This window comes from Petaurus breviceps, unplaced genomic scaffold, assembly GCF_028583685.1.
Source record: "Petaurus breviceps papuanus isolate PSGF00001 unplaced genomic scaffold, PetGlider_PUasm1.0 567, whole genome shotgun sequence".
NCBI classification, from domain to species: domain Eukaryota; kingdom Metazoa; phylum Chordata; class Mammalia; order Diprotodontia; family Petauridae; genus Petaurus; species Petaurus breviceps.
Window position 1 is genome coordinate 9488340 of NW_027186383.1, and position 15137 is coordinate 9503476.

Sequence of the window (15137 nt, forward strand, 5' to 3'; positions counted from 1 at the left end):
TCCTGACACAAATATGAGCTAGAAACCTAAACCAGAGAAATGAAACTATAGACGAATTTCCCTAATGAATATTGATGTAGAAATTTTCAACAAAATACTAGCAAGAATATAACAATATATCCCAGGGATCATACTCTTTTACCAGGCTGGATTTATGCCAGGTATAACAACTGCCTCAACATTGGGAAAACCATAATCATAATTAACCATACCAATAAGGAAAACAAAAATCGTGTGATCGTTTCAATATATGCAGAACAGACTGTTTGACAGAATACAACATCCATTCCTGTTTAAAAAAAAAAACACCACCAAAAAACAGTAGAATAAATGGAGCTTTTCTTAAAATGACAAGTACTAGCCATCTAAAAATCAGAGCAAGTATTATCTATAATGAAGATATGCTAGAAGCCTTTCTGGCAAGATCCTTGATGAAGAAAGGACGTCCCTTATCACCATTATTATTCATATTGTACTTGAAATGCTAGCTATAGCATTAAGACCAGAAATAACTGAAGGAATTAGAGTAGACGGCAATGAAACAGAACTATCGCCTTTTGCAGGTCATGTGATGATCTTAGAGAATCAACTAAGAAACTAATTGAAGCAGCAACTTCAGCAAAGTTGCAGGAAATAAAATAACCCCCCACAAATCACCAACATTTCTTTACCAGGAATCCAGGAGAGGGAAATTCAACGTAAAATAACTATTGACAGTATAAAATTCCTAAGAAGCTGTTTGCCAAGACACATACACCAGGCCCTATAAACATAATTAAAAAATACTTTCCACACAAATAAAGACAGGTTTAAATAATTGTTTCATTAGTTAAATGTTTATTAATCATAGTTAGACCACACCAATGTAATAAAAATTTTAATACTACTTAATTTACTTATTCAGTGTCATTCTAATCAAACTACCAAAGAATTAGTTTATAGAGCTAGAAAAAATAATAACAAAAAAAACCTGGAAAGACTTACACGAACTGATGCTGAGTGAAGTGATCAGAACCAGGAAAATATACAACAGTAACAATAATAGCAACATTGTGTGATAACCAGTTTTCAGCAATATAATGATCTAAGACAATTCCAAAAGACTCATGATGGAAAATACTGTCTATATCCAGAGAAGGAGCTATGGAGTCTAAATGCAGATTAAAACATTTTCATGCTTTTTGTTTTTTTTTTTTCTTTATCATGATTTTTCTGTTTTGTTTTGATTGTTCTTTTGCAATGGAGTAATGTGGAAATATTTTTTAATAACATGATTGTACACATATAATCTCTTATATTGCTTGCTGTCTTACGGAGGAGGGAGAAAAACTTTTAATTCAAAATCTTATAAAAATGAATGTCAAAAATAATATTTACATGCAGTTGGAAAAAGTAAAATACTGTTAAATGGGGGAAAAAACAAATTGGCAAAATTCATCTGGAGGAGCAAAAGGTGAAGAGGAGCCTAACCTTACCAGATTCAACCATGACTACAAATCTGTAATCACCCAAAAAATAGTACTAGATAACAATAGAGAGATGGCAAAGTGGAACAAATTACCTACATAATATATAGAAGCAAATGAGCACATTAACCTCATGTTTGATAAGGCCAAAGCTCTCCAGAGAAGAACTTGGTCTTTGACAAAAACTCTTGGGAAAACTGGAAAGTAGTTTGGCAAGAACTAGGCGTAGATGAGCATTCACAACATATCTCTACCACAATCAGCTCAAAATGGGTACATGATTTAGATATACAGGATGATACCACAAATTAGTGAAACATGGAAGAAATTGTCTATCAGACCTGTGGATAGGGAAAGAGCTCATGACCAAGCAAGAGATAGAAAGATTCACAAGAGGTAAAATTAATAATTTTGATTACATAAAAGTAAAAAGTTTTTGCAGAAACAAAACCAGTTCAGTTAACATAAAAAGCAGGAAAATGGTGGGGGAGGGGGACTTTTGCCCCAAGTTTCTTGGATAAAGGTCTCATTTTTAAAAGATATAAGGCATATGTAGCCTATATCAGATTGCATGCTGTCTTGGGAAGAGGGGAGGAGGGGAATTTAGAACTCAAATCTTTTAAAACTGAATATTGAAAACAAATAAATTTAATTTTTAAAAATAAAATTTCTAAAGAACTGAATCAAAATAGTAAAAACCATTCTCCAAATGATGAATGGTCAAAAGATATGCATAGACAATTTTCAGAGGAAAGAATTCGAGCTATCAATAAGCTATATGAAAAATGCTCTAAATGACTAATAATTAGAGAAATATGAATTAGAACAACTGCAATAACACCTCACATCCATCAGATTGCTTGAGATGAAGAAAAAGGAAAATAACAAATACTGGAAAGTATGTGGGAAAATTGGGGTGCTAATGCATTGTTGGTGGAGTTGTGAACCAATCCAGCTATTCTGGATAGCAATTTGGAACTATGCCCAAAAGGTCATTTAACTGTGTGTATCCTCTGACCCTGCAATGCTGCTCCTACAGCTTTATCCCAAGTAGATATAAGAAAGAAAAAAAGGATCCATATGTACAGAAATATAGCAGCTCTTTTTGTGGTGGCAAAGAATTGAAAACTGGGAGGCAGCCAGGGAGCACAGCAAGTAAAAGCACCGGCCCCAGTGTCAGGATGACCTGGGATCGAATCTGGGCTCAGATACTCAGCACCACACCCAGAAATAACTGGCCGTGTAACCTTGAGCAAGTCACTTAACCCCAATTGCTTAGGGGCAGCCAGGTGGCTCAGCAAGTAAGAGCACCGGCCCCAGTGTCGAGATGACCTGGGATCGAATCTGGGCTCCGACACTTGGCACCCACCCAGAAACATCTGGCCGTGTAACCTTGAGCAATTCACTTAACCCCAATTGCTTTAAAAAAAAAAAGAATTGAAAACTGAGGGGATGCTTCTCAGTTGGGGAATGACTGGACAAGTTATGGTGTATAACGGCGATGGAGCATTATCATGCTGTAAGAATGAGGGGGATGTTCTCTGAAAAACCTGGGAAGATTTACATGAACTGATGGAGAGTGAAGTAAGAAGAGCCAGGAGAGCAGTCTGCACAGTAAGGGCAGCGTGGTCAGGACAGCACTGGGACGGGCTAGTGATGCTGGTCAGCACAGTGATCCCCATTGGCTTCCAACAATCCACCTCCAGAGGGCGAGCCCATGGACTCCAAAGACAGATGGAAGCAGTGCGGACATTGGTTTTGTGTGACTCTCCATGTTTTTCTTTTTCTTGAAAGGGAGAGAATTTGGAACCTTGAAAAAAAAATTTTTAATCTCTGTGCTTTAAATTTTTAAAAAAGCTCTTTGGTGCAAAGAGCCCTCTGCAGTCTGACCCCAGGCTCCCCTGTGCTGCTTTATCTCCTGTTTTCCCCCATGAACCCCATACTCCATTCTAATATAGTAACTCTCGGGGCCTCATTGCCTCAGTTCATCCTGTGCCCTTACCCTGCAAAGCCCGTTTCTAAACTCTGCTCCAGTCCTATATAGCATTCAAGGCTCACACATCTTGTCTTTCCTCTTCAGTGCATCCTTCTTAGATCAGCCTGGCACAGTCTCTTAGCTACCACGAACTCCTGATGTGGACAGCTTACCCCATTCCTTTGGCAAATGATCACAACTCTTGTGTGATTTCTCTACGTGCTCCAGCTTCATTTCCACAATTAGCCTGTGTTCACGGAATCAGGACATGTAGGTCTTGAGCTACTTGTAAAGATGGAAATTATGTCTAACCCCCCTGTGTATCTCCCCTGTGGTACCCACACAGCACACAGGCAGCTTTGACAAATGTTTGTGGAAAGGTCAGTCCTACTGTGATTTCATGGTTAGGAACAGAAGCTATTTCTCTTGTTTTTTTTATGTTTTCTAGGATGAAACAGAAAAGAAAGATGAGAAAGAAAAGAAAAAGGAGCCTGAACCAAGCTTCCAGCTCTTAGATAATCCAGCCCGAGTTATGCCTGCACAGCTTAAGGTCCTTTCCATGACTGAGACCTGTCGATACCAGCCTTTTAAACCTGTGAGTTACACAAAGCCCACAAACATGGGTAACATGAAGGATGGTGAGGGATGGGCAGGGGTCCAGATCCGTACCATTGGGTAGGGATATTTGCATCCAGTCCTTTCCCTAGATTGGTGTGACTTCTGAGAAGCCGCCTCTGACTCAGGAGCTGTCCTTGGGAGAATGACCATGGAGATGGGGACTTCTTGTGTTACCAAAGGAGGACCAAGAAGTTTGAGCAGTTAAACAACTAAGAAAGTCTTTTCTGCCCTTTTCTATCCCAGCTTCCAAAGAGAGGAGCAAGGCCCCAAAGCACCTCCCCCTCCTCATTTAGCACCAGGCTTACTCCTAACAAGGACTTGACCATGTGGCGTGGGAAGGTGCTCGTCAGTGAGCAGGGAGCTGTGCTGGATGAGGTGGGCTCAGGCCAGTGTGGCTGGTGCCTGACACTTGGCTTTCATCTCCCACTGTCGGCCCTCACAGTCTTGGACACACCCTACCTCTTCAGCATCGCCAAGGTGGAGTTATGAGACACAGAACAGCAGAAAGGCCGTGTCTGCTAGTACATGTTCAGTAAGCAGTCCTAAAGAAAAGCACAGAAGGGCAGAGAAAATCCCCTGTTGGCGGCTTGTTCTGAATCTGTCATCGTCAAAGCTAACTCTTTCTGATTGTTTAGAGCTTCCAACACTCTCCCGGGCATCCTCCCCTTTCTGGGTTCTCATCCTGGGTCACCCAGCGGGGGCCCGGCAGGCAGGGATTCCAACCCTGCACGTGTGGGCCACACTGCTCTCAGGAGCTCTGTGTCATACATTTGCCTTGTCCTCAGTCCTTTTGTCTCTTACTATTGGGACTGAATGTTTCTAAGAAGTCGGGCAGTGTGGTGTGGGGTGGGAGTGTGTGCCAGAGCAGTATCAATTAGTAGTTTTCCAGGTTAGTGGAGTGAGCAGGATAAAGTGAAGAGACTCGGGACCTGAAGGAGTCATGCAGCTAATAGCCATAACAGACTATTTGCTGTTCACCCAGAAAGTGTGGACAGGCATAAGGCAAGTGTTCCACAGACTCAGAAGTGGGCATGAGCCTTCCTGGCTGAGATGGTCCTTCAAGGATACCTGTGTCTCAGGCGAGAGTGGGTCTTTCTGTTCAAGGTGGGAAGAACATGAAAGTGAGGACTTCCACCATGCCTTCGCTTATGATGGTGCCTACAGGACACAGAGCATGGCAGCCACAGCCACAGTAGCAGAGGTCACAAGTGGCGGAATGTACACAGAGGAGTCACCAAACACCAAGGAGGACACACGGGGATGAACAAACAAAAGGTGTCCTAGGATCGACTCCATGGTTTTTCATGCCCACAGGTGCCTTGTCCAGGTACTTGGGAAGGCACTAGCAGTCTTGCCGCTGCTGGCCAAGTACTTCCTGTTATTTCAAGGAAAGGGGCTACATGTTGGCCACAAACTCAGTGTAAAGTTCAGCATAAAAATTGGGGGTCGGAGGCCACATACTTGAGAGAAAGAGGTGCTGTTCTCATGGAGACAATAAGAATGGATATTGAATATTGGAGTGTGGGGCTCATACCAACAAAAGTCATGTTTCAGGGCAAGAATCAAGACAAACCACAGATGTCAGGAGAATCCTAAAACTTGGCTGTCTTTACCCTAAACCTGAAGTCATAATAGTAACATTAAGTGAGAATGGTTCTGCCAAACATCAGTTGTGACTTGTACAGCCTAGGTTCCTTACCTTCCCTCAGCTCCTTTCAGTCCCTCCAGAGAGCTGTACTTCCACAGAGTGAATATTCCCTCCACTGACACAGATTGCAGTCTCTCCAGGCCTTCTCATCCAGTCCAGTTCTTGGCCATGTTCTCCTGTGGATCCTGCACAGGACCCGCTCAGCACCCTGGAGGTTCTCTGAGCCTCCTCCCTTCCCATGGGCACACTCTGCTATGTGCACACTCAGGCTAGCCCTCTCTCTGTCCCACCTCCTTATTTCATCCTACATTTCCCTGCTGATGTCTCACACACCGCACTTATTTCAGCTCAGGTCACTGTCCATAATAGGCTGTATCTGCCACATCATTGCCCTTTGGGCCCTTGGGTCATCCACCACTCTGGTTGTGGTAGTCTACAAATGGGAGATCACCTAGAAAACACTTGTCTTGAAAAGGTGGTTTGGGTTTGTTTGGTTTATTTTTTGTTTTGTTTGCCAAGGAGCAGCTCAAGATCATTGGAAGCAGCACCCAACAGCCCACTGTCTTCCTCCTGTTCAGTGCTAGGTCCATGTGTGGGGCCTGCATCAGAAGTCCGCACAGCACTTAGAGCTGCAGGGACTGGCCATCCAGCTGGGTGTACGTCCTTGCCCTTCCCAGCGGGCTTGTTGCATTCACTCAGTTTTTCTTTTGTGGTTGTGAGCTAAAGTCTCTCAAGCACTTCTAGTGTCTCTGGACTCTGCGTAGACATCTCCTGTAACCATGAAGAACGCTGGGTTAGAATAAAGAACAAGACACAAATTGTGGTCGCAGCCACGTCAGTTAGACCTATTCAGATGAACCTTCAGTGCCATAAACTGGGAAATAGGAAAAAGCAGACATTGGCCATGCCTATCACCATTTTCTGGAGAAGTAGGAATGATGTGAAGCAGATATAGAGTCCCAAGGAGTCCAGCAGCTGGCCTCTAAAGCAGTAGCACCGCATTTGTATACCCCCACAAAGGAAACCGGTCTGAAATTCAAGTTGTGCCACGTCATGAACCAGCAGAAAGCTCTGCTGTGGACCACTGCGTCCCAGAACATCACACCATGTGGAGATGGGGGCAGACGGCATTGCCAGAGGGGCAAGAGAAGTTCTGCAAAGTGACACTAGACAGAAGGCGGCATAGAAAAATCAACAGTTTGAACCTCTGTGGTCATCATTGCCCTGTGGAGCTCCGAGAGCATCCTCTCTAGACCAGGGTATCCAAGTTCAGTGACACAGGAAAAACAGATTTGGGAGAAGTGGCTGGATGTGACCAGAGGCTTCCTGAGGGCAGCACAAGGTTGGAGGCATCATTGGATCTTTAACTGGTTTAAATGAAGCCTCTGGAAACAGCAGAAGATTTTAAGGCCTTAGGACCTGAGGCTCTGACTTGTTGGGACTGATGTGGCCTTATTCTCTCCAGGGATTTCTCCAAAGTGACTCTGACATCACAGCCCACCACACCACGCCATCTCTCCCCCCAATCAGTTACTTGTCCATGGTGCTTTAACATCTACAAGATGCCTGCTCTGTGTACAAGAACCATGTAAGGATTATGTTCCCCAACTTACAAATGAGGTCACTCAGACACAGAGACATGAAGCAAGGCCTCTAAGACCACACAGCTGATCAGGCTTCCGCCCCAGGTGTTGTCTGCAGGGCCATGGCTCTTTCCAGTGCCCCCCTGCTCTGTCATTCATATACTAATGTGTCCGTGGCACCGTAAGGGCCATACAAGAGGGCATCCCATGGCCCTTTGGCCCAGTATGATCCAGCGGCAGAAAGAAGACATGAACACCACCAAACAACATGTAAGGGCTGTAGTGTGCTTTACAAACAGAGGGAGGAAGTGATCACCAAAGCCCTCAGGGAGGAGAGTGTGCTTGCGCTGGGCCTTGTGGCATGGTAAGGTTTCACTCAATAATGACGGGGGCTGCAGACTTCCCAGGAAGGGAGATGGAAAGTGCCATTGAAGAGCAGCAAGTAATTGGAGTTAATTGGAGCCTCGAAGAGGAGACAGCACAGAGGGAGACAGGAGTAGAAAGGCTGGCCTAGGGCCACGAGTGCCAGGCTAAGGTGTTGGGACTGGAGGTCGGCCCTGTCACACTGAGGATTCACAGGGGCCACATCTGGAAGTGGATAAATCGGCCATTTGCCAGAGCCTGGTGCCCTCGAGGAGGCCCCGGAAGAAAAGGAGGATGCCATCAATGCTCCTCCCCCGACTGGGAGAAATAAAAGGTCAAAGGAGTAGCATTGCAGTGCCAGGCCGGGCATGGCCATGGGCTGAGCAGCAGCCGCAGCCATCTGCCATTCATGTCGCTTTCCTACGTTTAGTGCTGAACAAAAGGAGATGATAGAGGGGACGGTGAGAGGCTAAGGCAGCTTCACCAGCCCCCTGCGGCCAGTGGGGGAAGCACCCAGGAGACACCAGGTCATGCCACGTGGGGTAGAAGCAGACTCCCATACAGGAGCTGGTGGGTCCTTCCCCTCCAGCCCAGCTCAGTTCAGGGGCGTCTTCATAGAAAGTCAGAGATAGTAGTCAATAAAAATGACTGGATGCCTACCATATGCCAGGCAGGCACTGTGCTAAGGCCCTGCCCAAAGGGCCCACAGCCTTCTGGGGGAGACAAAAAGCAAATATATACAGGTTAGATAGGGAATGAGTAGCAGAGGTGTAAGGCACTAGAATTAAGAGGGCTTGGCGGGGAGGTTTCCTGTAGGAGGTGGGATTTTAGTTGAAGCTCTTTTTAAAAGCCACAAAGGTCAGGTAGAGTAGAGGGGGAAGAGCATTCCAGGGATGAGGGGCAGCCAGAGAAAATGTCTGGAGGTGAGGTCCTTCTTGGTGGTGGACCAGCCAGGAGGCCCGCATCCTTTTGGGGAATAAGACTGGAAAGGGAGGAGGGGGCAGGTCATGAAGGACTTTGAATGCCAAACAATCTCATTTGTATTTAATCCTGGAGGCAATAGGAAGCCCCTGGAGTGGATTAGGGGAGTACCCTGATCAGGTCTGCGCTGAATGGAGGGTTGGTTAGAGCGCGGAGACTTGAGGCAGGCAGACCCACCCACAGACGAGTTCAGTAGTGCAAGCGTGGGGTGATGAGAGAGGCTGCTGGCGGAAATCATAGGCTTTGGCACCATCTTGGATATGGGGGGAGAGGGGAGAGAAACTAGGGATCCAGGATGACTGCTGGGTTGTGAGTCTGAGTGACTGGGAGGAGGGGGCTGCCCTCTCTGGTAATAGGGAAGGGGGGGTGGAGGAAAGAGAAATCTGTTTTAGACAGTTGTAGTTTAAGGTGTCTGCTGGACATGAGAGATTGGGGCGGGCCGAGTAGGTTTGAGAATCATCAGATGGTCATGAAAGCCAGGGAGCGGATGAGATCGGCCCGTGAGGTTGTGCAGGAGGAGACAGACGAGGATGGTTCTGAGGCAGCTCTTGGGGTGCCAGGGGAGCTCAGTGCTTGCTCTGGGAGTGCTGCCAAGCAGCATGGTGACATGTCATGGGAAGAGCCCAGAGGCCTGGGCTCCCTTTAATAGAATCATTCAGCTTGCTGGGCCCTTGGTTTGTTTACCCATCTATCCAATGGAAAGAGGAGGGCAATGGACTGGATGCTGTTCTCTGTGGTCTTTGGTCCTCATAATGGTGGGACCAAGCCCTGGACCAAAGGGCCTGTGGGTGGGGCCTGCAGGGAGCAATGCAGCCATAGGCAGCACCCTCAGACTGCACGGAAGCAGCAGCCAAGGTGTTGAGCCCTGACATGGGAGCAGACGCTGCCGTGCTCCCCCACCGCTCCAGAGAAATTGTGCAGAACCTGGAGGCAGGAAGGGCCCCCTCCTTCCCTCCCACCTGGAGTCATATCAGCCTTCCCAGAGAACAGAGGAGACTGTTAATGAAGCTTCTCTCCACAGCCCGAGAAGCCCCCTTCACTTGTTGCTTAGTGAGGGAAAGTCAAGTGAGATTCCCCCCCCCCCATCCCCCCATCCCCAGAAGGCAAGCATGGAGCACAGAGGGCTTGGAGGTTTGGGGCTCAGATCAGTGCCCTTCTGTTCTGGGGGAGCTCTCACTCCTTAAGACTTGGGCTTAGTCACTGTTCAGTGAGGACTCTCAGGGCCCTACTGCCCAGCTGGGATCCATTCCTTCACTGGAGCTTTTGTGTTCTGGGGGAGGGAGCTGCACCGACTTCTGTTCATGCACACAATTTCAGGAACATCTGGCTGAGACTATGATCACTTGACAACCTCTGTCTTGTTTTCTTCCTTATCTAGTTGTTGAAATGTGCTCCTTTCCCATGGGTGCCCACAGCTGTGGAATGAATCCTTAGTATTACTAAGGGCAGTGTTCCCTGGCACTGGCCAGCAGACAGGATTAGGAGGATGACTGGCCATGAGTGAACGTTTGTTACTGTAACTGACAGCTTCTGTCATTGGTAGCCCCATCGCTGCCAAAGTTTGTGTGCCGAACTGAGGTGCCCTGAGGAGGGAGCGCAGAAGCACATGGGCATGGGATCTGCCCATGACAGAAAATCAGAGGTCCCAGACCCCTTGGGGCTGTGGTGTGGTCTTCCTGTGTTACACACACACACACACACACACAGAGTAAGTGTTAAGTTGCTCAGAACAGTTTCCTGTAGGGGTCTCTCCCTTGGGTCACATCTCCATAGGGGGCCTGAGTAGTTGCCCCTACCTCGACCCTGAGAGGCTAAAGGAACTTGCTCGAAGAGTCATTGTTAGCACTCAATGAGAGAAAAGATTGGACGGGGCAGAGGGGGGCGGGGGAGGGGGGGCCATTGCTACTGGTGTGTCTAAGCCCCTGGAATCTTAGACAAGATCCCAGACAAGGCAAGGCAGGGACTGCCCATCACCTGAGTGGCTGCATCTCACTCAGTACCTATGCAGAGGTCTCCTTATTCCAGACTCATAGATGCAGAAACTGAAGCTTTAAAGGTGACCACCCACCTGCTTAGCAGCTGCAAGGGGACTGAACCCAAGACCTCCTGTGAGAGTGGAGGCTGGGCATCCCCTCACTGCCCCTTGCCTTCTGTTTGCCTTGTAGCTCTCCATCGGAGGCATCATTATCATGAAGGACACCAGTGAGGATTTAGAAGAATTGGTAGAGCCAGTGGCTGCTCATGGCCCCAAAATCGAGGAGGAGGAGCAGGAGCCAGAGCCGCCAGAGCCCTTTGAATACATCGATGACTGAGGCCTAGAGGTAGGTGAGGCTGCAGGGCACAGGGTGGGCTGGGCCAGCTTCACATCTTGCTGAGTCTCTTTCCTTCCATGTTATTAGTAAATTCTTTTAATGATACTTTTTCCCCAATTACATGTTGAAACAGTTTTTAATATTTTTTTTTAAGTTTTGAGTTCCAAATTCTGTCCCTTCCTCCCCTCCCTGATATGGTAACCAGTCAGATACGGGTTATACACATGCAGTCATGTAAAATATTTTCGTTGTTCAAGAAGACTCAAACAAAAAAGGATTGACAAAAAGAAAGTGAAAAATACTATGCTTCAGTCCCCATTCAGACAATGTCAGTTCTTTCTCTCTGGAGCAGATAGCATGTTTCATCATGAGTCCTTTGAGACTGTCTTAGATCATCACATTACATTACTGTTAGCGTACACAGTGTTCTGGTTCTGTTCACTTCACTTTGCGTCAGTTCATCTAAGTCTTTCCAGGTTTTCCTGAAGTCTGCCTACTCATTATTTCTTATAACAATATAGTAATATTCCTTCACAATCGTATACCACTTTTTCAGCCATTCCACAATTGATGGGCATCCCCTTGATTTCTAGTTCTTTGCCACCACAAAAAGAACTGCTATAAATATTTTTATTCAAGTAGGTTCATTTCCTTTTTTTTTTTTTATCTCTTTGGGATACAGACCTAGCAGTGGTATTGCTGGATCAAAGGGCATGCACAGTGTTAGAGCCCTTTGCACGTACTTCCACATTGCTCTCCAGAGTGGTTGGGTCAGTTCACAACTCCACCAACAGTGCATTAGTGTCCTGATTTTCTCACATCCCCTCCCACATTTATAATTTTCCTTTATCATATTAGCCAGTCTGATAGATGTGAGGGAGTACCTCAGAGTTGTTTAAATTTGCATTTCTCTAATCAAGAGTGATTTAAAGGGGTGGCTAGCTGGTGCAGTGGAATAGAGCATCGGCCCTGGAGACAGGAGGACCTGAGTTCAAATCTGGCCTCAGACACTTGACACAATTACTAGCCGTGTGACTTTGGGCAAGTCACTTTAACCCCAATTGCCCTCCAAAAAAAATTTTTTTTAAAGATTGATTTAAAGCATTTTTTTCATATGATTATAGATAGCTTTAATTTCTTTGAATACTGCGTGTTCGTATCCTTTGCCCATTTATCAATGGGGGAATGATTTATATTCTTATCAATTTAATTGGGGTTTTTTCCCAGTTTTCTGCTTTCTAATTTAGGTTGCATTGGTTTTGTTTGTGCAGAAACTTTAAACTTTATATAATTAAGGATATCCATTTTACATTTTACAATTCTCTATGTATTTTGTTTGGTCCTAAATTCTTCCCTTACCCATAGATCTGACAGGTGAACTATTTTGACTCTGAGAATGTTTGTTCTTCATTTATTGAGCAAGTGTTGAGTCCCCTACCCAGGGCAAGGCAGGCAAGGTTGGGCCCTGTGCCGCACCCTGAATCACAAGTGACCACAGCACAAGCCAGTGTTTGGTGGAAACTTTAAAGACTTAGTAACATTAAGAGGCCTTGGAGGCAGGAGACTGGGATCATCTTCCCAGTGACCATCCTGGTTCTTCTGTGGGCTGGTTCTTGATCTGAAGGTTCTTGGGATCTATGGCATCTTTGGATTGGAAGGAGCCCAAAGGCTGTTTGAGGCCCTGCCTCCAGCAAACACAAAGCAACATGTAGCTTCAGCCATATGGGAGTCTGCTCTGTTCTCACAGATGTGCAGTGGGATACACCTTACACTTGACTTTGCTGTCTCATCTCCTGGGCAGACACTTTTCAGAAGGCTCCTCTGCCCAGTGTTTTTTCTCCTGCTCTAGATCACATACAGGAGGTGGAGAAATCAGGCCTGCCTTGTTCATTGGCTTTTGTTTTTTCTACATTTGAGGCCAGTCCTGATAGTGCTGAGGAGTTTTGTGTTTTCATTTGGAAGTTTCCACCTGTTGAATATAGGTTTGCTTGTTACTTCTGCAGAAGCACTGTGACCATTAAATAAGGATCCTTGGAAGGTTTGTTTTGTAATGTCAATTGAAAAATCACCCGTCAAAATTAAGGACTTTTTTAAGGAAGAAAAAAAGGAAATTAGCCCTTTTCCAAAGCCAGTTGTAGAACCAAACCAGGGATTGTTGCACATGCTTTAATGCTTGAGGCTTTTTGCAGATATCAGTGGTGATAAATTACAAGTGAGACATGAACATGATTGTTTAGTACAAAAATGCATGCCTGGAGGCTGTAGCTGGACTGGCCCTGGAGGGGAGGGGGGAGGGGGAGGAGCAGGCGCTCCCTACGCCAGATGTTTCTGTTGGACATACAGTCCTCCTTTGCTGGTTCCCTGAGCTTTCTTTGCCCAGGCTGTGATGAATGGTGCTCCACCCGGGAGCCTGTTTCTGCAGAACCGACTAGACCAAAGTCAGCCAATTGACATCATTTCAGTGATCCAACTCTTAGCCTTGGGACAGTGACTGCCAGTCAGCTTGGAAATGAACATGAGAGTGTTTGCTTTGGGGAGGGGGGACACAGAGTGAGGGGGAGGCATCGTTCCCCCCAAACTGGAAGAAATCTCTGACTTAAGGTTTTGTGCTTTTTTTTTTTAATCCTCTTGGAAATCTGAAATCTGGTGGGTCCCCAACATGGAGGTCCTCAGGAGCCAGGGGGCAGCCTTAAGCCCTCCCCAGCTGGGCAAACAACCAAGAGCTCTTTTGGAAAGAAGAACAAATCTGTCTTTTGTCCCTTCTCTCTCCAGAATCTCATTCACCCACTTCCAGAAGATTGCCGAGTCTGATATTGGGAATAACATCCATGAGGAAGTTCCTGCCGAGACCTGCCATTCACTGCATGCATGGTTGCCTCTGTGCCGACCTCGGGAAGCCAGTCTCTGAGTCTTCGGTTGAAGAAAAGATGGATGGCTGTTTATTATACTCTTACAGAAACGCAACGTGGTTTTCAAATAAACATAATAAATCTGCAGCTGGCTTTTTCAGTTTTGTCTTGCTTTGTTTGGGGGTTTTCCGAATGACAGTTCTCTTCTTACCCTGCCTCCCACCCCACCAGGTTCCAGGAGAAGGTTTGCCGGACTGGACCGATGGTCTGTTTCATGAGGGGAGGGGAGCATCTTGGCAGCCAGCTCCAGCCTCCAGTAACCTCTGCTCATGGGGCCACCCTCAGCTCTGGGGAAGGAGAGTTGATGCTTGAGCTTGGCCTTTTCCAGCCTTAGCCTCTGTATCTGCTTTGCATACTCTGAATTCTTGCTGGTTCAGACCTGAAACTGGGTCTCAGGGTAACACTGTTCAATTCATTTAGGTTCAACCAACATTTAAATGTTTGTCACTTAAGTGCAAGGCTTGTTGTGCCCACTGAGGATGGAGCTACCCAGAAAAAGAAGAAGAGTGGTGGCAGAGGGCATTCACGGGCACAGAGGGGGCCTGGAGACAGCTTCATTCCCAGGCCTTTGGTACGATGTGCCTAGAAGTGAGCCTGACAACGAGACCATGTGCCAAAGCCTGTGGGATGCAGCAAAGGCAGTCTTTAGGGGAAGCTTTATATCAGAGTGCAAACGTGAATAAAGTGGAGAAAATGCAGGCCAGCGAATTGAGCATGCAACTGAAAAAGCTAGAAAAAGAACAAACTGAAAATCCCCAGTTAAATGCTAAATTAGAAATGATGAAAACCAAAGGAGAGATGAAGAAAATTGAAATTAAGAACTGGTTTTATGAAAAAACCAATACAATCGATAGACCTTCAGTCAATATGATAAAAGAAGAAAGCCAATTGACGAGTATCAAAAATGAAAATGTGAATCTGCCTCCAATGAAGAGGAAATTAAAGCAATAATTAGGAAGGATTTTGCCCAGTTGTATGCCTATAAATTTGACAATCTTAGTGAAATGAGTGAATATTGGCAAAAATTTAAGCTGCCCAGATTAACTGAAGAGGAAGTAAATGACTTAACCCCATCTCAGAAAAAGAAATCGAACAAGCCATCAGCGAAGTCCCTAGGAACATTCCACATGTGTCTTCTTGTGAAAGACGCTGCCCAGGCACCTGGCTCATCTGGCCTGCAGGCCTTGTCTAACGCAGATCCTGGCGAGACTGACTACTTAGCATTCGTTTGTCTGCCGTCAGGGGTGGCGGTTGGTCTGCGTCCAGAGGTTCCTATTGGCCC

General features: G+C 46.1%; 1 protein-coding gene across 1 annotated transcript in view; it reads left to right on the forward strand.

Annotated features, from left to right (window-relative positions):
- Positions 1–13942, forward strand: part of PSMD1 (proteasome 26S subunit, non-ATPase 1) — a 118984-nt gene extending 105042 nt beyond the window's left edge. Inside the window, exons 23-25 of the mRNA XM_069103257.1 lie at positions 3890–4036; positions 10800–10955; positions 13719–13942. Of these exons, the coding sequence (XP_068959358.1) occupies positions 3890–4036; positions 10800–10946 (294 nt within the window). The 3' untranslated portion in view covers positions 10947–10955; positions 13719–13942. The remainder of the gene's footprint in view (positions 1–3889; positions 4037–10799; positions 10956–13718) is intronic.
- Positions 13943–15137: the final 1195 nt, after the last annotated feature.